The 22,919-nt window shown below is 42.3% G+C and overlaps 1 protein-coding gene across 1 annotated transcript in view; it reads right to left on the bottom strand.

Moving 5' to 3' along the window:
• Window positions 1-8,281: 8,281 nt before the first annotated feature.
• The window catches only part of TMEM163 (transmembrane protein 163), a 97,893-nt gene continuing 83,255 nt past the window's right edge, over window positions 8,282-22,919 (bottom strand). The window contains exons 7-9 of the mRNA XM_035897885.1: window positions 14,472-14,583; window positions 9,801-9,942; window positions 8,282-8,342 (exon numbers count right to left, since the gene is read on the bottom strand). Coding sequence (XP_035753778.1) covers window positions 8,282-8,342; window positions 9,801-9,942; window positions 14,472-14,583 — 315 coding nt within the window. The remainder of the gene's footprint in view (window positions 8,343-9,800; window positions 9,943-14,471; window positions 14,584-22,919) is intronic.

Here is a 22,919-nt window from a genome sequence, read left to right on the forward strand (position 1 = left end):
CTTATCCTTGCCTTATCCAGCTGGGCATTGCTGCTGCCGGCCCACCTCTTCCGAGGTGAGCACCAACAGTCCCATCTGCCCAAGCATCGGCTGTAAGAACAACAGGCAAGTAATTAGCTTTTTTTTACTATGTTTTGGTTTAAATGCAAGTTGGATAATGGATAAAATTAAGGTTTCTTTTAGGAAGGCAGTTTTGCCGCAGCAGTAGTTGGGAATTCTTGGTTTCCTAGAAATTTCCAGCACCCAAGGGAGACTGGAATTGCACAGTAGCACACAAGACTTAGCGGTGCAATGCACTGTATGGAGTTCAAAACCAAAAGCCACGTTGTGGTACAGTAACAGCTCAAGAAGTGTTGTCTTTCAAGATCCAAGTTGAAATGCAAAGAGCTCGGACAGCTTATGAAATACTCGCGTACGGAATGAGATCGAGCATGAAACTTGGGACTACGCGCCTGCCTTGCATCATAGAATCATAGAATGTTCTGGGTTGGAAGGGACCCCTAGAGGTCATCTAGTCCAACCCCCCCGCAGGAGCAGGGACACCGCTAACTAGATCAGGTTGCTCACAGCCCCGTCCAACCTGGCCTTGAATGTTTCCAGGGATGGGGCCTCCAGCACCTCTCTGGGCAACCTGTTCCAGTGTTTCACCACCCTCACTGTAAAGAATTTCTTCCTTATATCCAGTCTAAACCTACCCTGGTTTAGTTTAAAACCATTACCCCTTGTCCTGTCACAGCTGGCCCTACTAAAAACATTTTCCCCATCTTTCCTATAGGCCCCAGATCAGTCGGCATCGCTCCCACGCCGGGTTGGGGTTTCGGCAGCTGGTGCTGCAGAAGCCGCCACCTGCGAGGTGCCCTGGGAAGGCTCTGCCAAAATCATCCAAGAGGGTAACTCGTGCCTTGAGGGGGGGAACAGGGTCTGCAGCCGGTGCCCTTGACAGGTGCCACGTTAAATCACCTTGCAGGTTGTAAACACATGTAATCAAAACAGACGTACAGTGTGATGTCCGCAGAGCGAAATGGCTCACGCGGAACTGTCAGTTTATTTCAGTGGCACCCGTTCTGCTGGAAGGCCCACTCTGCCACCGCGGTTTTTGTTAGCCTGGCCGAGACTGGGCTCCTCTGTTGTCAGACACCGCTAGGAATTTTGAGAGGTTTGGGTGGAGGTGTTCAAGAGTAACAGAACAATTAATGCGGGAGCAGTAAGCAGTAGTAAAATAAATAGTAAAAAACCCAACCTGCTAACCAAAAACCCAAAATGAAGACCAGGTCTTTTTTATCTGTTCAAAACATGACCGTTTGCAGCAGAGTTGCTATGTGCTGTTAAAAACTACACCGGAGAGAAGCAGCTGCTCGCTTTCTTACAGCAATGCCTTTTCCCAAGTTTGTTGGATGGGGGTTTTGTTTGGTTGTTTTGGTTTTTTTTTATGTGTGGCCACACATAACTGAGCAATGTAAAATCAGAACAGTACAGAACTATCAGCTAACTTGGGATTCTTTTTATTTTCCCTATCCCAATTAAGGTCACACAACACGGGTAAGCAATGGCATAAATAAAAATGCCAAACTGAAGCGTGAAGGGCCTGCGGGGGGTGAGGGTCTGTGCCTCGGGTTCGGCTAGCCGGCCACCCAGCCTGTTCACCAGCCCGCTGGGGGGGGGGAGTCCAGCGCATCGGGGCTGCACAGGATGGGTTGCTGCTCCGTGCTGCTGGCAGGGCTCCTGCAAGAGCCTTTTGTTACCATTTCAATGCAGTGAAGTACGTGAGTATCCTGCACCAGGTGCCCCTCTTTGTGGGTATTCCCATGGGACGCGTCACCTCAGATTAAAATGGGTGACAGTTCTGTTGGGTCTCTGTTGCTGTTCACCATATACCATGTTTCCCAAATGTTTCCTGACATCAGAATGAGTTAGTGGAGGACACTTGCTCATTCAGTCCCTTGTTCTGGTTATTTTTGGAAACGTTTTCCTTCCTGTTTCACAGAATCCCAGAATGGCAAGGGTTGGAAGGGACCTTGGGAGATCATCTAGTCCAGCCCCCCTGCTAAAGCAGGTTCACCTAGAGCACGTTACACAGGACTTCATCCAGGCGGGCTTTGAATATCTCCAGAGAAGGAGACTCCACAACCCCCCTGGGCAGCCTGTTCCAGGGCTCTGTCACCCTCAGAGTAAAGAAGTTTTTCCTCATATTCAACTGAAACCTCTTATGTTTCAGTTTGCACCCATTGCCCCTAGTCCTGTCACTGGACACCACTGCAAACAGACTGCTTCCATCCTCGTGACTTCCGCCCTTAAGATATTTGTATGTGTTGATGAGGTCCCCTCTCAGTCTTCTCTTCTTCAGGCTGAACAAGCCCAGCTCTCTCAGCCTTTCCTCGTAGGGGAGGTGCTCCAGTCCCTTTATCATCCTTGTTGCCCTCCTCTGGACTCTTTCTAGGAGTTCCTCATCTTTCTTGAACTGGGGAGCCCAGAACTGGACACAGTACTCCAGGTGGGGTCTCACCAGGGCAGAGTAGAGGGAGAGGATAACCTCCCTCGCCCTGCTGGCCACACTCCTCTTAATGCACCCCAGGATACCATTTCATTCCCCCAATTATTGTTCAGCTTTGACATTACAAGGAGACATCTGTAAAATGGTGAGCAGCCAGGGTCAGATGTGGGCTGTGTTGCAGTCACATAATGGAAAAAAAAAAAAAAATTATGAAAATTGGAACTGGGAATAAAAGCTACACATGCCATGCAGCTGTACTGGAAAGATCATTCGGGGAGCTTAAATACTTCCACTCTCACACACTTAGACTGGTTTCAGTCAAACTCCACCTTGGCAGAGAGTCTGCAGATGGAAACATTTTGCTGGGACTTTGTGCTCCTCTCAAAAGCCCTGCCTCACACTGACACTTCATCAGCGTGCCAGAGATGGAGCATCCCAATTTACTGCCTTACGGTGCCCTGTATTTATGTATATGCTTGTACAGGACTTGCACATTTTATTATTTTACCAATTAGGGAAATGGCATTTAACTAAAATCCGGGTAGTACATCTTTGTTGTCAAAAACCTGACTATTGTTTGCACTGAACAGGCCCCACAGCTGTTCAGTCTCCCTGTCTGTCCTGCTTTGCTTTGTCTGTGGGCCCTTGGCTCGGAGGCCGTTCCTCCCAGCAGACTTGCTGCAGGACCTCGAGGAGCATGTGCTGGCTGACAGCAGCTGCCGCCTGCACATTTGTGAGGAGGGAAACTTTGAAAGTTCTTTGAAAGTGCTGGATGAAAGTGCCGAAATGGTAAAACCACCTCTAAAGAAAATGTACCAAGGTAGGAGCCTCCGGTGTTTCAGCAAGTAACAACTGTGGCTTGCGATGCAAGTAACCAGCACAGCGGCTCTTTCTTTGAGGTGAAAGCTGCTGAATCAGCGGAGAGCCCGCTTGGCTGTAGTTTCCTCCCTGCCTCCGTAGGAGAGAGGACTCACTCAATGTGATTTGCCCAAGGCCAGGCTGCAGGCTTGGGTTCTGCTTTGGGGGGGTGTCAGGCCCTGTAAAAGGAGGTTGGTGTCTGCTGTCACTTGGTCATTTTAGAGTAGGGGCTGCCTTTGCTCCGCTCCCTGCGCTGTGGTGAAGGGTGACAGCCCCGTGTCACGGAGCGGCGACTTCAGGGCTTGATGGCAACAGTGTTAGCTGACCAAGTGGGGTGCTTCCAAGTTACTTGCCAAATTCTTGGACGAGAGGAGCCCTTCTGTGCAGGCTTTGGATAAAACATACGCTCAGCCTCCCTGCATCCCAGCGTTTCTGTTGGTGCCTGCGCCAGTCCCTGCTGCACCCGCACACTGCTCCCAGCGAGCTGCTGGAGGCTCCCCGAGGAGCAGCCGCCCTGACCGGAGTGAGTAGCACCAAGCTGGTGAAAGTCAAGAACTGTTCAGTGCTGCCACAAATACCAAGCTTGTGGCTGAAAGGGGAACATCAGCTCCCAAACGTGGGAGGAACAGGAGAGGGGGAAACATCCCTGGGTTGTCTGCTATTTGATTTAATTGTGCTCGTCAGTTGCGTAATCTGGACCCACATGCCAGGCCGCAGGAATGTGTTTTTGTGAGCTGCTCCTGCTTAGTCACTGCTGCTCGAGAAACACGGCCACGGGCTGGGTGACGTGCTTTGTCACAGCACACCTAACAAAAACAGGCTGGCAGCTGACCCTCGGGAGCAGCGTTAAGAAATTACAGGTGCTGGGAGCACAGCAAAATGCTTTCCAACTTGCAGGCTCTGGCTGGGACATCCACACCAGCCCGTGAATCCCAGGGCTCACCTCTGGTCAAGTAGCTCCAGCGTTTCCTTAGCTCTGGTGCTGCAGCGGCAGCTTGCTGCTGGCGTGGCCTTCAGTTTAATACGCCATCCTCAGAAACTTCAAAAGAAAAGAGGTAGTAAAGACATTTCTTCAGTATAAATTTGACTTTCTAGGAAAAAAATACATTGCCAGGTTGGCAGCAAACATCCCTGCTTTGAGTATTATTAAGGCTTAACATTTGCCTAGTGCCCTAGCACCTCCATGAGCCGGCACACAGAGAGGGATGCCAGAAATGTCTTCGCTTTTTCCCAGGCAGCTGGGAGTGCAGCAATGCAAACAGTACTGTTAGACGTGAGGAACAACATGGTGCATCCCCAGATTTAGGTATGCCTAGAGCTGGATTTGCCCAGGTCCAAGAAGCTTCTTGCCTGAGGTCTTTGCTTCAGGTCCATTTCTGGAACATCATTTTCAGGCAGGGGCTTCTTTTGAGGCTCCATTTTTCCACCACAGTTGGATCATGCTTATTTATGGCTTACCTACTATTGCTAGGAGTGAAATGGGACTAAATCAAGGGACGTTAGTCTAGTAATTTCTTGATGACAATCTGGGTTAAAAAAAGTCTGGCTTTTAGCGAGAAATGGAACATTATCATTATCCATTATTAAAATACACTTCATGGCTACCTGGTGTATGCAGGGCATGGCTTGGGATTCAGGACTGCAGCTGGTGTAATCCTTACCACGAGAGTTTGTGGTAGCTTCCTTCTCTGCTGAACAATGCAGCCAAATTCAAAGCATCTGCTCAGATTTATAGTCATTTGGGGGGATTAGTTTGCAATTCTGAGTTCAGCCAGACTTTAGTAAGTGTCAGTTTGCAGTGTCTATATGAACGCTGAAGCTCCTTCCCTGTGTCCTGTGCACAACAGAGCATTTGGCGGTGCTCTCGCCCTTCTGCAGCCTGTGATCACCAAGCAAAATACTATGCTGGCCAGTGCCAAGTTGCAGGTAATTAGTCCAAGCACTTTGGAGCTAGGCCAGCTTTTGAAAAGTCTACCTTCACTTAGCTTCACTAGAAGCACACTTCTTCTCTCGCAGTTATAAAAAATCAAAAGGCACAGATATTTAATATAGAAAACTAATACAGAAAGTTACCTTTGAGGGTGGCTGGCTAGAGTAGAGCCTCTCAGTAAATTGGATGAGCAGTTATTTTCTTTCCCATTGTCATGTACCATAAAGTCTCCCTGATGCTAGCTGGCTTCATCAGCACGTATTTGCTTTCATTTCTGAGGATCATTATTTCCTGGTCTTTTTCCTTTCAAGTATCTCAAGCATTTCAATTATTTTCTTGTATTTACCTGCTAATATCAGAAATGCTTTGAAGCACCTGTGGTAACTGAAAAGTTTCTGCAATTGGTTTAAATCAATCTGATAAGAAAAAGTATGATTAACTTGTTTAACCACATCTCCTTTTCAAAGGCTACGCAGCTGGAATCTGTACTTACAAACATCCTCTAAGAGCATTCCAGAGTTCCAGAAAGAAGGGTGAAACTTCATTTATTCTGTGTTTAGCTTTGCTTCGTGCATGAACACATCTGCATAGCCCTGTGCTCCTATATACACTCAGCATTTTAACAGAATTATTTAGTCTTTGAGCTGGGTGGTGGTTTGAACGTCCTACATACATTCAACCATCTAGGACTTCTGTGTTGCAAAGGTTACATCAGGAGTTAAATGTCTTGCCACAGCCAATTACACCTTCTCACCCTCCTTCAGATGCAGTTGGCGCTGGCCTCTGCTACAAACAGGCTGCTGGAACACGTGGCCCTGTGGGGCAGCACTTCTGGCAGTTCCCAAGTGTCATTCTAACAACCAGCAATGGGACTGGAGCAGTAATAAAGCCCCTGGAGAGGCAGGAGAGGGTAAACAGTACTAATAAACCTAACACCACCATGAGCTGTCTAATATAGCTATGTTCAGGCTCTGGTTGTATGATGCCGAGGCTGAAGATGCTTGACAAAAGCAGTTAATCAGTGGGGAAAATACCTGTTCCATGGCTCACTTCATGGAACTATGAGTTAGAGAAGCATAATGGGAAAAATACCCGGAATAAGCAAAAGCATAACAGATTAGGAACTTGTGCAGGAAGAAAGGGTCCTGGGGTGGATGGTGGTTGATCTTTTAAAATCCGCCTGTGATGAGTACAGTGACGACTCCTACACTTTACAGTCTTTCTGGAGTCCTTGCTGAATGCATTTATCAAGTAGCTCCTTTGTCTTGTCAAGTGTTGTACTTACCCTCATCTTACTGCCGAGTGACATGATGATCTCTAACCCCATCCTGTGACAGCAATGCACAAGCAGCATCAGCACTGATAACAACAATATTATAAAGTTTGCATACAAATATTTATACAAACTTAATTGATACAAAATATGTGTAAACAAACTGTAGCAGCAGAACAGAATTGATGTTGCTGTGAAGAATTTTCTGTTTCAAGCGGAACTGAGCGTCATCTTTCCAATATTGTGCACCTCATGTAGGCAGTGTCAGGTCAGTGAGACCTTTGGGTGGTCTCTTCCTACACATATCATTTGGAGTTGGCTTTTGCTACAATTCCTTAAGGATCTGGCTGAGAACTTGCTAAGTGGCATAAGATGGGAAATACAGTTTTAGCATCACAAGGCACCAGTGGAATTAAAAAAAAAATAAAAAATACCGGTGTCCCCACTGTACATCAATCACTGAACAGTCTGGTTGTACATCTACTCTAGTTTACGTAGTCTACTGTCAGGTAGCTACCTGGCTACTTACCATGCTCCTATTTCAAACTCAACAGCGGCCTGTCTATTTTTTATCCACCTGTGATAAACAGAAGCAACAATACTGGTGCTGTGTTGTGAAAACCAACCTGGAATATATAAAACAAAGAGAAAATGGATATAGCCAGATAATCCAGTTTAATAGGCTGCTATACAGGAAGACTTTGTTCTATGATACATTCTGGAAATAGTTTTCAAATGTTACTTACAGATACTGTATAAAATAGATACCAGCTTTATTGATTATACATCAAGATCCTTTGATAATTTAACCCGCTATTAAGTAACATATAAGATGTGTGATGGAAGGTGAGCAACACTTTACAGGACAATCTAAATCTAATAAATAGATCTGTATCTCACCACCAGATTGAGCCACTGCTGTGCCATCGTCAGACTACAGAGCAACCACAAAGTCACACACGCTGGTACATCTGCGTATAGTACAACAGAAGATGAAAATCCCGTTCCTCAAGCAGCTCCTCTTCCTTGCACGACTTTTTGGCTTTGGTCTGTACAGTAATACTGTGTGTGCTTGTTTGGTCCATGCAAAGCTATGAACAGTGTCTCGTTAAGAAAAAATAGAATTTAAATTGAAGAGGTATAGTTTCAGTTAATTTAGGATTAAAATGAAGTATCTCTCTGATCACAGAAAGGTTTGTACCTGCTCTTTCTGCGCAACTATTTGAAGGGGGGGAAGGAAGTAGCTAGTTAAGTGTTGTAAGCAACACAGCTCTTGGTGTCCGGACTCTACATAGGATACTCTGTTAGCCGAAGAGGTTAGCAAGGATTGTACTTCTGTTACAGCACGTGTTTGGGAAAATACAGGCCAAGGGAAAAGAAAATAAGATCTGAAACTGGCACTTCTTTACCCACAGGCTTACCACACCATTAAAAACACTTTCACTCTGGAATATACAACATGGCAGCTGGGTTAAAACTGCAAACTGCATGTTTTCTATTGTCACAGGAATCAATAGCATACTTGGAAAAAAAAAATTGCTGCTGTTTCGCTGAATTGCAAGCAGTGTGCACATACGCCAGTTTTACAGAGAGATTTCCCATTAAAACAAACTTCAACAAAAACAGCACGGGAAACAAACTGCGGATTTAGTAAAATACCATTGGCACCACCTGCCAAAATGTACGATGCTGTAGTTTTACAGTCCTGACAGAGGAGAGGGTGTGATCTTCACTCAAACATTTCATAATGGCGCGTTTGCCTTACGCGGGGTATCATATCGATAAGCAACCTGCAGAGGAAAGCACAAGAGCGTTGATGCAGAGACACAGGAAAGCCCTGGAACCAGGGTGTTCTCTTTACTTATAAATATTAATTTGTTTTATGAATTAAAAAGAACTCAGGTATAGTAGTAACAGCCTTATCTTGCTTTCTCCTGATGAGAATTAATTCCACCCCACAATTAATTCTGCCCAGAAGTGAGTGTAAAACAAACGGTGTGGAGAAGGGCTCTCCTTTAGGAAGCTTGGATGCAGGCTGCATCGAGAGAGTGAAATGCACAGCAGCAGTTGTTTTTGGCTGGAGAAGCCACGTAGGGATTAGTGGGAAAGGGACCCTTGTAGCAACCTGGCTTGCACTAGGCTACTGTAAGAAGGTATCTGACGTTAGCGGAGAATTGCAGTAGTTTCACAAACTATAAAATCAGGTAGTTGCCAAAACAATTTAATTTTATCCTTGATCAGCCTTCATCGTGTCTTGGTGACACAATGGCCGAGCACACTGCCAAGGGTAGGCTGATGGCCTGTATGCTGCATGAGTTTGAGGGGCTGTACAAAATGTTTCTGATGCTGTTTGGTATGTTTAAATGAATATTTTTGTATGGGTTTGCCTCTACAGTTTTCCAGAACAGTTAGTTTTACAATGGAAATAGTGATTATAGTGATTTTTCCAAGAATGGTATTCTCCATTAAAATGTTAATTTAATTTTCCAAGTTTTAAAAAAAACCACCCATACAGCTTCCAGATGACAGCTTACTGCAGCGTGGCCAAGGTCTGCTTCTCACCAGGCATGATTCCAATTAACTAAGATGCTACATCTCCCCTTTTCTCTTACAGCAGAAAGGGGGATAAAACACAAACCCCTTAGTTAGATTCCATGTAGCCAAGGGAAATTGTGACAGCAATGAAGCACATGGCACAGCTTCATTTGATTTTATTCTATTTCTAGTGTTGTGATTGAAGAAAGCATCTTAAAATTCAATAGAAACAACACTTGAAAAAAGACCAGCTAACCTTCAGTTCAGAAGTTGCTATAGGGTAGGGCTGGGATGGAAATCACCAGGAAGATCGTTCTCTAAACTTGGGCACCTTACCTTTAACCTAGCCTTTTTTTGGAAAAAAACAATGCTTAGAAACATACCACAAAAGCAATGGGGACTGATGTTAATCCAGGACTTATGGTTATTTTTCAAATATTTCAAACCTTATATTTCCAAATTCAGGTATACAAAAGTCTTCTAAAATGATTCCAATTTCTTTTTAAGTCCTGGCTTCTTTCCAACTGATGTGAGACACACAATCTTTTATCCCTTTCCACACATTCCACTTCAGTACTGGCAGCTAGTCTAATAAATTCCAGTGACTGATTTTACTGGAGTCGTATAAGCCTTCAAGAGCCATGGCTTATTACATTACACAGACAGCCCATCTGCTATACATACTGAAATACCTGCTAGCAGGAGATACTCACTTGATTCCATAGGCAAATATTGTAAGTCCAATTAAAACTCCTATACTGCCATCCAGGTACCAGACAGAAGAATTGTGTTTAAAAACTTCTGCGCTAAGAAGGATGGAAAATCCCATTATTCCACCTACAAGAGAGTTGAAACCTAGAAGAGGAAAAAAAATATAATTAAAGGAAGAACCAAACCTCAAGGAATTTGCTTTATCCACCTCGCCTAAGAGGAGGTGATCGATAGGGAGACAAGGCATTATTACACCAGTGCCACCAGCGAGGAGCACAGACCCTTGGGTGAGGCTACAGAGTGGCACCTACGCGCTCTTGCACTGCATTAGGGAGGAGGCAGTGCCACTCATTCATGTGCCAGCGGTCTTTGCCACGCTTCATTTCAACACACCAAACAGAGAATAGTTGGTGTCTGACCAGCGTTTAAGAACTCTGTCACTTGTCCTGGCTGATATAAATACCTTTACATTAATTTGTCTGTACTGTGTGTCTTCATTTGGTCAGTCTCGATTTTTTCATTCTCTGTTTAGCTCCAAATCCCAATTCTAGCTGCTGTTTATTTCATAGGGCTTTCACCTCTTGATGCCAATTTCCCAAACAGCAATATTCCTTCAAAATACTGGACCTGCTGCATGTTGACTCTAACAGTCAAGCACTTATCTCTTGCAGCTTATTGTCATGAACAAAGTATCTCTGAGCAGCAGGAGAGCAGCCAGCTAGCTGCAGCCCTGAGTACGACTGCTGTAGCCCAGTTATCTTCCAAAGAACCTCTTCATAACATGTGTATCATTGCTGCATGTGCAAATATCCCCAGTTAGAACTTCAAAGGCCACTTCGTAAGGTACCCAAAGGCTCTGACGTTCTCTGAAAAGGAGCAAACTGGGAGTCCAGTGTATCTAAGGAGCTCAAGAAAAGGAAAATGGTTTTGCACAGTAACGTTTCAAAGACCTTCTCTTGAAGCTTTTTACCCCATTCCATATATTTATTTAGACGTATTTGTCACTGCAGCTTAGAGCTGCATACACTGCTGAAGGTATTAGGGAAGACATAGAGGATAATTCTAGGAATATTTTCCATTTATGCCTTAGACATATCACGGGAGCATCGTATCTATTATTCACAATTTTTATGAACATCTTTTTAGATTCCTCTTTCTTTTTTAAACCCTTGTTCTTTGTCTCCAAGGTTGTCCCTTCAAAATTCTGCCATAGCTTTTGGAACAATTAATGCCATTTTCCTTCAACTCTTGTTTGATTGGTTATTTGTTTGTTTGGGTTTGGTTTTTTTGTTTTTTTTTAAGTCATTCCCTGTGTTCATTTTTTTCCCCCAAATTCCCTTTTTCTGATTTTTTTTTCTCAATAACCCAAAAGACATCTTGTTCTACAAAAAAGGTTGATGCATTCATTTGATAGATACATACACTATTTAAACTAATTAATAAATTAAAAAATGAATTAGAAGTATTCTATATTGCTTGTTGAGTCAACTCTAGTCAGCTGCTGCTTATAGTACTTAGCCAGGTTTTTTTCCAGTTCCCCATGACTGCCAACAACCACATACATGACGCTTATTCCTGAGTGTCTCCTTTGATCCAGACCTCTCACAGCCAGTCCTTACCTAAATCACGTTAAGTCTTTCTGAAAGATGTAGCTAAAAATTGGCCCCCTATAGCTGAAATACTTGTATAAGCCATCAATGTTGTGATTAAGATTCACCAGATCCCTGTCAGTAGGTACTTAATGCAAAGGAAACCCTGGCACATAAAAGCGCGTGTTACTTAGCAAGTCTGTGGCGGAACGGGGCATACGAAGGTTTGAGGCTTCCAGCCCTACAAAGAAAAGGGGTGGAGGGTTGTTTTGGACTGTGGCAGTGCGTGCTACAGTTGGTATCACAGGGTTGCATGTAAATGCCTGATTATTGGCTTAATTACATCAGTATAGTTAAACCAATCTAGACACAATTACTCTGTCAACACTCTAGTCTAGAAGAATCCTTTTTTATTCCTAGGCAATATAATTTATACTGCTAATACGTGTCAATGAAATCTATATTGTGTGTGTATATAAAGAACATATAAAGGATATTAAGTATAAAGTAATCAACTATAAATTTAAACCAGTGTTACTTCCCCTGCTCCTGCTTAAGTCAGAATCCCTCAGCATGGTGTGCAAAAGGCAGGAATAATGTATTTTCTTGCCATTATTGGCTGATGGTTCCAAATGATCTAAAAGCTACTTACAATGGAAATTGTTTTCTCTTCCTGACTGTCACTCAGTCAAACCTTTCTTCACTGGTGCGGCAGGAAATCACGTAATGGCTGCAGGTATTAACCCAGACACCATGTTCTGTGCATAAGGCTAGCACAGGAAAAATCAGGTGGCTAAATCTGGGCAGGAAACAGGTATCTAAAACCTACAGGAAAGTTGGCTGACATCACCTAACTGTCACATATCTGCATTTGTCCTCCAAGACGTTACAAAATTCAAGATAGGAAATGGCTGGGTTTATTATCCAAAAGGCCACGAACTTTTGCTATAAAAAAATCGTACAAATAACATTTTGCCTTATTAGGATTCATACATATAGGCTTTAAAGAGATGCTGTTGTCAAGCCCTACTCTAAAACAAAATTATCCTTTAAAAAAGATCATTAATAGAGGTTGACATGCATGAGAGAGAATTTGCTGTTTTGAAAATAAACCTATTTTTCAGGAAGAAAAATGTATGCTCTTGTTACTCAAAACAGTTTGTTGGTCTACAGCCAGTGATCTCAGGAGGTAAATTAGCAGGAAACAGAAAACACTAAAAAAAGATATACAAGGGAGTGCTAAATCCGTCTCAGCTGCTGAATCACATTGTCTCCTCCTAATTGTTAATAAATCAAGTATATATGTATCAAGTAAATGTATCTTGTGAAAGAAGATATTTAACCACACATGGTAAGATCAGCTTCCTACATTTTCTAAAGTAGTTCCAAAGGAGAGAAAAAAAAAAAAGAGATAAGAACCAGACCAAGGTAATTGTATACTTTATTCCCTAATTTTTTTAATCAAAGAATGAGCAATCTCCAGCTCAGAAGCAATATAATTAGCACGAGGATGTAATTATTGGGGAAGAGATTTCTGTGTCATACCAATTCAGAGATAGATTCAGGAATTTTTCAGCTAATATTTTGTCTGAAAAAACTGCTCTGCTTCAAAAACAATCTACATTTCTTTAAAAGGAGGGTTAATGGTTTGCCTGCCCAGACACAGTACTGAAACAGTCGACAAGTCCCACCTACGCTGACAGCGAAGAAAGTCAGACTCACTGGGCTGTAGTTCCCAGGATCCCTCCCAGAATCCTTTTTTTTCCAGGTTCGAGATCTTTTAGTTTCAAAATGTCTAGGGTGGCAGAGTCCATAGTAAAGAATAAGATCACTGAACAGCGTGGTCTGTTGGGAGAGAATCACAAGTACAGGGAGGCAGTAGCTTAGTCGTCATCCCTGCAGTGCTGTTTTGATTCCTTTTTTTGCTTATTTTGTATTTAAAATACAAATACTCATGAAGTATTTATATAAGTGGGACAATATAAAATATAAATACTCATAATATGTGTTATCACACATCACCAAAAAAAAAACCTGAGTATGTTTAAACTACTTAAGATAAAGCAAATTCATCCCTAGAGTAAGCTGAAAATTGAATTTCCTTAAAGTGAAATCTTCAGCAGAGTAAAATAATTTATGTACGACAACCCATGAATCATTAACACCCTACTGTGTATGTTTACAGGGTATCTAAAACTGTCCTGTACTTGCAGATAAAAACCGGTAGAGATTTGTAGGGCGCTGTGAAATTCCTGCCATCACCGTGGCCTCACTTGTTTGCAGAGTAGATCCCTGTGGCTTTGTTAAGATTCAAAAGCTTGAGCCTTGTCAGCAAGAGGCGTACCTGGACCTACTTTTAAAACGTGCCTTTAAATATACCTTTAAAACCAGCAACAGTCAGGCACTACACACCTGAGCCAACACCATAGTGGCAGTGAGGTCTTCCAAAGATATAGCAGATGAGATCCACCTTGTGCCAAACTCCAGCAGGGCCACAGGAGTGTGGGGCAGGAGGCGGGCAAAGGCTTGGTTTTCCACATGCAATGCTGCACCAGCTCTACTGAGTGGCAGGAAAAACACTACAGTGGCAAATTAAGTGTACAGGGGATATGTATGAATGATGGTTGAGATTCCTGCTCAAGGTAGGGCGGTGTTTTCTGCAACAGACTTGCTTCATTTTAACCGTAGGGACAAAATTGTTTGACAGGCATAGGCAGTGAGGATAGACTTGACTTAACCAGAGCTATGTAAATCAGTGTGATATCCCCCCTCCATAGTCTAACTTCCAATTAATACACACTTAATGCATTATATGTTCTACCTCTAACTCTCTATTATTGCTTACTATCCACACATTAACTGTTGCCTTCCACCAGACATACCCACTTCAGCTGAGACATCTGTGCAAGAGGCTAGTGGTACCACAGACTGTCCCGGGGTTTGGGGATTTTTCCATTTACTAGAGGCCTTCTTATTTCAATGCTTTTTCACATTTGCCCTCCTGTGGGGGCCACTCATATCCTCTGTGTCTACAACATTCCCTGGAAGAGTCTATAAATGCAGCAGGATCAACTTCACACTCACCATCAGTTATCAGCGCTCTGCTTGTAAGGACCTTTCCCAGCATAAATTTGATTACTGCCAAGACAGTGCAAAGGATTCCACTTAAAATGGAGACACTATACAGAAAATCATCCTGAAAGAAAAGATGTCAGACATTAGTATGCCTTCTGGTCGTGCCCCATATATTAAATGACAAATAGCACTAGCTATTGTGCAATTATCTGTGCCACTGAAGTATCCAACCTGAGAAAAAGATTCCCGAGTTATGACTTTCACAACAGCTGGTGCTTATTTTGCTTATATTGCCATCTGTAATTGCTTTTGCAAAAATAATTAATGACAGTTCCAAGCAACAAATTTTGAACTGACCCAAACTCCTGACGAGCAGGAGGTTAGATACCTACAGGGCTGACTGCAGACTGCCTAGCAGTCTAGTGTCTAATGCGATAAGTCGCCACATGCAGGATAAAGGCTTGAGAGTAGAATCCCACTTACCAGACCTCTGCTGATTTTTGGTGTGAGAAATAACCATTTAATATTGTTTCCGATTCTGCACTTGCTTTGGGTTTGTTTTGGTTTTTTCTTCTAAGGTAAAGTCTGATCCAGGCTACAGCTGTAAGAGTTTTGATACTGATGTGCAAACTCAGGTTTAGCTCTTTCTTAGAAAACAAATTTTCCATTGACTGTTATTTCACAGCTACAGAAATATCCACATTGCTTAATTTGAATGTATAACATGGGCTCCCTAGGCTCCCTCAACAGAAAGCTGCCTGTCTATGTAGGGCAAGTAAGAGTAACTAACTGCTTAACATACATTCTCTAAAAGGTCATCTGGAGGCACCCACCTTTTTCTCTTGACTATTTTGTGTTTGGTTGGGGTGGGAGGAAACACTCCTGGGCGCTGAAACACCAGCATTGCAATAAGGTGCCTAAAGGGAGTCCCTGTGCATTCTCCCCCCTGGAGGTACATCAGCCCATGGGTTATGCAGAGAAACCCACGCAAGCTCTTAGCGTGCTCGCCTGCCATCTAACCACACAGCTTTGAAATAGATTAATTTATTACCTTTAATAGAAGCTTTAATTTAAGCTGTTGCAACACCAGTACAAATAAAGGAAATAGCAAGAATCTTTTTTTTTTTTTATCTGCAGGTCTAAGTGGGCCAGTACCATTGGGACCTTGTTACTGATTAAAACACTCTGGCAAAAATCCCCGTTGATAGTAAACATTGTCATGATGATTCATCATCAGCTCCATCCATTTTCATTATTTTAGCAGCAATTCAAAACCCAAAGAAATAAAAAAATGGATGTGAAAGCTGCTTAGGAAGATACTGGGAATTAGATTACTGGTATAATGTCCTCACATCCCTAAATAAAGCATTCAATGTATTTTTATACAATTTTTTATGTCATATAATTTTTCAAAGCCTACTTCACTCAGTCTCAGTCATGAGCTCATTATCTCTTGTCCTGGTACAATATTGAGTATTAAGACAAAATGCACTGAGGGAAAAAGTAAAACAGAAGCAGTGAGAACACAGAACTCAAGCACTGGGTAGAGGTAGGATAAAAAGCATTTGTAAAATTGTTCTTACTAAATGACTGGAAAATACCCAGGCAATTTTGGAGTGCTAGGGAACAACTAAGGAAGGACTAGGAATACTTGCTTGCTGTCAGCCTGACAAGGAAAGCTGGGAGCTTTCAGAAGATCTGAAATGACAACAAAGCTCCAAAAGTCTGGATAAGCTTTGCAAAAAGCACTTGAACTTTGAGATCCTTGTCAAATTCGTGCCTCTGAATTTTGTGAATCTTTCTCAAAAACGTCTATTCACCATGCCCAAAGACTTAACTTTGATAGCCTGACAAATTCTGATTGGTATTGAGGTTTTATCTAATCTAGTATTTTATTAGATAGTTTATGTAATATTTAATATACAGCATATATCTAAGACTTCTGAATAATCTGAAGCAGAATTATATGCTCCATCAATCTAGTCATCTCTACCCCAACCTGCTGAGTTAGCGTTCAGAGTGCCATTCCCATACTGCCATCCAGAACGCGAGCTTCCCATAGATCAGTCAGTCTGGTTTTCACTTTAATCGTTTATAACAGTAAGCGTGGCAAGCAACCCTGCTTGTGATGCTCTCAAGAGCATGAAGGCCCCTCCCTCGCTAAATGGTGAGGGAGGAGGGGATGAAAAGAGCAATGCACAGAGGTGCATGCACTAGTTGAGCTTTCCACAGGCAACGTGTGCTGGGCGACTTGCTCAATGGAGTAATCGACAGTTCAAGACTTTCTCTTGCATATCACTTGTCAATGCTCAATGACTACATGAGATCTCTTATTTCACCATCACCCCACAGACTCTCTGAAAACTCACTAATAACTCCTGGGCATCCCTGCCTCTTGTTGTCATCTTCCTCCTCCTCCTCAGCAAAGCACAAGCTGAATGTTGTAGATGCAATGAAGGTGACAGCGTAAATGACTTTGCTGTCAAAAGTTGTTACTGTCAACCTTGGGCTGACATAATGCAGACTTCCTACACCTATAAAATTCTTGGGATGGACCTGCAAACAACTACAAACTCACATAGTTCGGAAAAAAATACGAATCCCAGTGCAAACAGTTTTGAAAATTATTGACAAAGCCGTTCAAAAGTCCAAGTATTAATTCAGAATCTTGAAAATGTAATGCCTTGTTTCCTGTATTACAGTGCAAGATTTCATCCTCTGCACGGTACATATTTTGAGCTGGTTTGGTTTTTTCATGTCACAGCATGTACCATAGATTTTTGGAGTGAATTCAGATTTTTTCCTCCATGTGTCACTAAACTCACGGTATGTGGAAATGCATCTTGCCATTTGTTCCGGCTACATGGTTGTGATCAAAATTAGTCTAGCTGCAAAATTAGTCTAGAATCCAAGAATGACTTAAATGTGATACTGATTTCTGAATCATTTCATAAAGTGAATTAATGAACAGGCTTTTTATAGAGAATGCAGGAGCTAGAAATTCTTCACAAGTTTGAGGGTTTTTTTAAACTGAGTCACAGAAGACAAGCTCACTTTGTTGCTAATACTAGTCCAATACCACTGATGATGCAGAAGACCTAGCAAATCGAAGCTCCTTTGCTCTCACAGTGGACACAGAAAGGGAAGAAACTAACCCCCCCTGCTCTTAATGCAAACGCCTCAGTAGTTTCTTGCTTTAGACGGTGCCAAACAGATGTTCAGAAGATAATATTCCTTTTTTTGTCTCTAAGCCCCTAAATCTAAATAATATCTAAAATCATGATCTCCAGTTGCGTGCAGCTTCTCGCAACAGCCACGGGGAGGCGGCAGATACCTCAGTAACTGAGTGCACGATGCATGAAGACAAAACCCAATAGAAAAAAATCTTTTAAATTCGCTTTCCTCAGTACTTTGCTATGCTTTCTGGGTGTCCAGGCACCTGAGAGCTGGAAGACAACGACTGAGGCTACTTGCTACTAACAGGAAGGTTTTGCAGAGATTTTGTAAGAGATGAGTGTGGTGAAGCCCAGCAGCCCAGATGGCTCCCGCCTGAGCAGGTTGGGGTGGTAGCAGGAGAGAAATTACTCAAAATGCTGCCTTGGCCCTCCTTTGCTGCAACGATCAGAAGCTGGAACTCGTTTAGGACAGCAGGTTTCAACAAAGTACCTGAGGGAGGGCTGCTGTGGGGTAAGCACCTGGGCTGGAGCTGGGGCCTGGTGGAGGCAGCCGGCCGACTGGATGCACGACACACATGCACTTTGCTGCCATGCTATGGGCTCCAAAGGGTTAAACGTGTCATACTGTGGCTGTGAACTGATTCCCATTAAACTAACTCATCCTTTGGAGAAATGAAGAAAAGAGAAGCCATAATGGGGATCTAAATTAATAAAATAAGCCTGGCCATCTGGCACCATCTCCCTCCGGATCTTCCCGCAGTCCTGCCCTCTCTGTACCCCTTGCCTTCCCATCTGACAGTCATTAAGAGCACGAAGCACATCTAGCCAGGCTCACTGTACACGTCCTTGGTGCTGTTTTAATTAAAGCAGCAGCAAATCGTGACAGATGATAAAAATTTAAATTCTGATCATTTCCTTATGATAAAGGCTTCTCAGCACAGTAAACAAAGCTCTTTGCTTTTCCATTTCTTTTCTTCATATTCCCTCATTACTACTACACCGTACATGAGACCTTAATTAAAGGACACGTATCTTATTAGATGGCTTCATGTATAAAACAGCACTGTACATAAAGCGAGGTGCCCATCCTGGACTGCCATCTCATTACGCAGCACTCTAATAGCTGCAATGTCCCTATTTAAGATTTATTTTATGCAAGATTTTATGCTGTGACAGTTTATCAAAAGAAAGCTTTCCTAGGATGCTCTTTTTTCGGTCCTAGGAAAAGAATAATGTAAGTCAGCCGGCAGCTTTCCTCCACTTTATCCAAATGCATTGTCCCCATCAGTGCAGAGGGGTTTTCAAAAATGTGACAACAGTCCTGACCCCGCTTTCAAGGATTTCACCAAAAGCAGCAGTAATCTTATGGCTTAAGGAAAATTTGTTGTTGACTTCGATCTCTTTCTGAATCTACTGTAGAAACTAAAAAAGAAGCCACAGGGGATGCTTCTGTGCTTGGCTTATTAGGTGGAGATATTTTAACTCAATTCCCAGCCTAGTAACTAAATTTCAGCTGATTTGTGCTCCTAACCTTTTCCTAGAATGCATCTCGCTAATTCTGACCCTAAAACTTTGCCCTGATTTCGTATATTATTTCTACCAACTCCCCTCTGCCCCCTCTCCTTTAATTACGGTCCTTTCACTTTCACTTCCACTTCTGGGATGTAAAAATGTTCTCATTTCACCTGAAGTGTACAGTGCTGAGTCAAAAGGTATTCATCGGTATGGCAGGAAGAAGGCTGTTCCTCCCCAGTGGTCACAACACATACAATATTATGACTAAAATCAATGTACAGTCCTCCTCTCTGGCCCTCCTTGGTAGCTCATTCTAGTGCAATCCCCCAAACAAGCTTTTCTTCTCCCACCCCCCAATAGCTGCAGGTTTCTTTCACTCTTCTGCCTTCTCCTTAGCTGCTTCTGTGAACCAGCCAAAGGCTGAAGCACCTCACCGCTCCGGCAGGAGCTGGGAATTGCTGGCACCACCTTTTTCATGCCATTTTTTCCCTTCCCAGAGAAGCCAGTGTCTCATGGCATTGTACCTCTTCTCTGCTGAGCCTTGCTCATCTTGGCTGAGGAGGTAGGGACATATTTCTGGAACGCTACAGATGCCGTTGGCAGGAGCGATGTCACGGCTAGCCCAAACTGAGCTGAGTTTGTGTTGTTAAATATTAATTTTGCTCATCTCTGCAACTCACCATCTGTTTCCCAGGTCCCAACAATGACCCTTCTTCAGACCTGGTGACTGGTCACCATCCTCCCCAGCACCCATCAGGGCCTGCCTACCACCCTGCTCCCCATCCCTACCATCACATGTTTTCCATTGCCTCCTGCTCCTCCAGGTCCCTTAGCAGCTCTCATGTCGGGGCACACCAGCTATGGGATCACTAAAAGAGTCTCAGCGGAGCATGTTATTTAACCAAAAAGGACTGACTTCCCTCCTCTTCCCCTGAAGGATTCTGTTTATAGAGATAACAACAGAGATGTTTCCAATACAAACACTTTTTTTAAAAAACAAAGGTCCAGACCTCTATCACACTTTCTCCCAAGTAATAAAGAGTTTATGTAATCAGTTTAGAGGGAGCTTCTGGGAAGCCAGAGGGTCTTTCAAGCCACCTAACTTCAAAAGGGACAAGAGTTTTAATTGCACTTCACTGTCAGAAAACAAACTGACAGCCCAGTGTCTGACTCAAGGTAGGAGACAGTCTCCTCACAAGGAGATATAAAGATCTATTATTAGTACAAAGAAAAAAAAAAATCTTATGAATGTTTAAACTTGTACCTTTGGTGCTGAAGTGCTGTGACAAAGCAATTCCACAGCGCAGAACACTTCTTCAGGAAACAGATAACAAAGACAGGGTGTGCCGAATGCTGTGGCGGGGGCACCAGGGCCAGGAACCGAGGGACTATGAACCCCAGAGAACTATTTTAGGTGACCTTAGGACTCCTGCAAAGGGTCTGCTTGAACCTCTAAGATCGCTCATGCTTCCCATTTTCCCAGAATTCATCTACATTGTTTTAGCATAAAACAGCTATAAAACATAATTAAAAATGGTATTTGTCCAACCTCAGTAGTGTCTCTCCAGTGAGACTGCCATTTCTCCAATTAGTAGCGGATTGAGACCACCAATACATTTCACATAACCTACCAAATGGCTAGCAGTTGCCAACTTTTATTTCTTATCACCACGTGGTAAAGTCTGAGAATAAGACTTTCCACCAATCACGTGAATAAAGAGTGAAAAGTAGTTGGTAACATTTTTCCTAACCCTGGCTTACTAGCTAGTTCAAGTATTCACAACATTCCCACCAACTGGTAAGCAGCACGTGTATTTTAGGGTTAAATTAATCGTTTAAGGCCAAACACCAAACCACCAAACCATACATAATAGCTAACAATTAAAACACAGGATTCTAATGTATAATTTTTGTATATGGTACTTCAATTTGAAATGGTAAGCAATAATTCTAAGTATATGAGATTAGAAATGTATAGGCAAGTATGTATAAGGACATGTATTATGTGTATATGATCACAAGCATTATTTGCTATATTGCTATTGACTTATAATTCAACTGTTGATGTTAAATAAATTTATGATGTATTTATTATAAACAATTTAAGTAGCAAATAAATTAGAATTCATAAAGCTACACTGTCCTACCCCTAGCTTCCCATTTCGACTGTAATCAATACTATATGACAGAACTACATGAGGCCCAATCTTCCGAGTGATTTCATTTATAAAAGCATTGGAGGCGCCACATCAGTTGTGCTGCACGTCTTTTGTACACAAACTGATTGCATTTTCCCTTCTTTGTTCTGCAGGAAATGTCAGAAATATGGCATGATGCGTGCTTACTCTTGCAAAAAAGTGTCCTTTGCCATACTAATGAGGACAAATGCCAAACTGCATTGACATTACATGTGTTATACTGTTACCGAGGGAAATGCAAGCAGTAACTGAATAGTAAATGGATATTGATTTACAACCCCAGGTGAAATTAAAACAGTCATTCTCATTGTGGCTGGGTTGGGCATTTTTAGCCTTCTTTAATAAACAAAAAAAGGTTTGCAAATACTTTATGGCTACAGTCAAAATAAAATACACCGTTTACACTTAAATTGTATTTATACTATCCAAGAATATATAGTAACTGACATGAAGAAAGTAAAGGGGCAAATGAAAAAGGATTTTTATCAGAGAGATGGCAAGCATTAACACTAGCAAATGCAAAGCAATGCTTGAAACCTATACTTAATTTGAGTTTTAAATCTCTTTCTCAATATATTAACAAAACATAAAAAAAATCCCTAAAATTTGCACAGAAATCCAAGCATGATGCCATCAACAATATGCAGTACCACTATTCCTCCTTATTTGTAATGAAATGTGTGTGTACCAAATCCTCGGGGTCAGTACTGGCTGTGGATATAACTCTGAAACATGAATTAAGGAATGATAATTCCTTTTCCTACTGGGAATTATCTTATTATGGCTAACACAGGTTGGAGAACAAATGCTGTGAGTAACAATAGGGGCAATATTCTGAATCTGATAGCTAGGGGAAAAAAAAAAACATAGCAAATAATTTCTGAGCCAACAAGAAGTGATTCTATATCAGGTTCAACACTCAACATGGTAGGAAAAAAACCCTTAAATTACATGATCTAATAAATATTCATTTAAAATTAAGTGGAAGGGTAAACAGAATGAAGGTTTTATATTCCATATGTCAAATACTGATTAGCTTGTAAGTCAGGTGTATTGAACAACAGCTAAAATTACCAGAAATCTTAATTCCAAACACCCCAGAAAGAAGAGCGGCTGGCCTACTTCTTCTAACACTTCCAGCAAGCGTATTTGGAACGGAGGGGGGGAGCAGAGAAAAATCTGATCAGTGAAAAATATTTCCTTAGGGGTCAATGATATGAAACTGAAATAATAACTGCAGCATGTCATGCTGAAGCAGAGCCTCAAAGAAAAAAAGATTCACAGCTATATAGAAAATCGGAGAAGAACACAGAGAGATGTGGAATTTGTAGCTGTAAGGTTCCCACACATTAATGACACATCTCTCTCTCCTGTCAAAAAATCTGTTTTCTTTGGATTTTGTGATCTTTCTGTATTTTTTCAAGTTTTCCAGGTGTATAATAGCATGTTCACAGCTACTCCTTATTGCAAACATGTGCATGGTGTTTGGGCAAATGCACATGCATAGAAAGTCTAAGACAATGTCTCTTAAAAATTCTGGGAAGGGCTGAGGACACTGTATGGGCTCT

Source organism: Egretta garzetta, unplaced genomic scaffold (assembly GCF_000687185.1).
Source record: "Egretta garzetta isolate BGI_Z169 unplaced genomic scaffold, ASM68718v1 scaffold197, whole genome shotgun sequence".
Classification (NCBI taxonomy): Eukaryota; Metazoa; Chordata; class Aves; order Pelecaniformes; family Ardeidae; genus Egretta; species Egretta garzetta.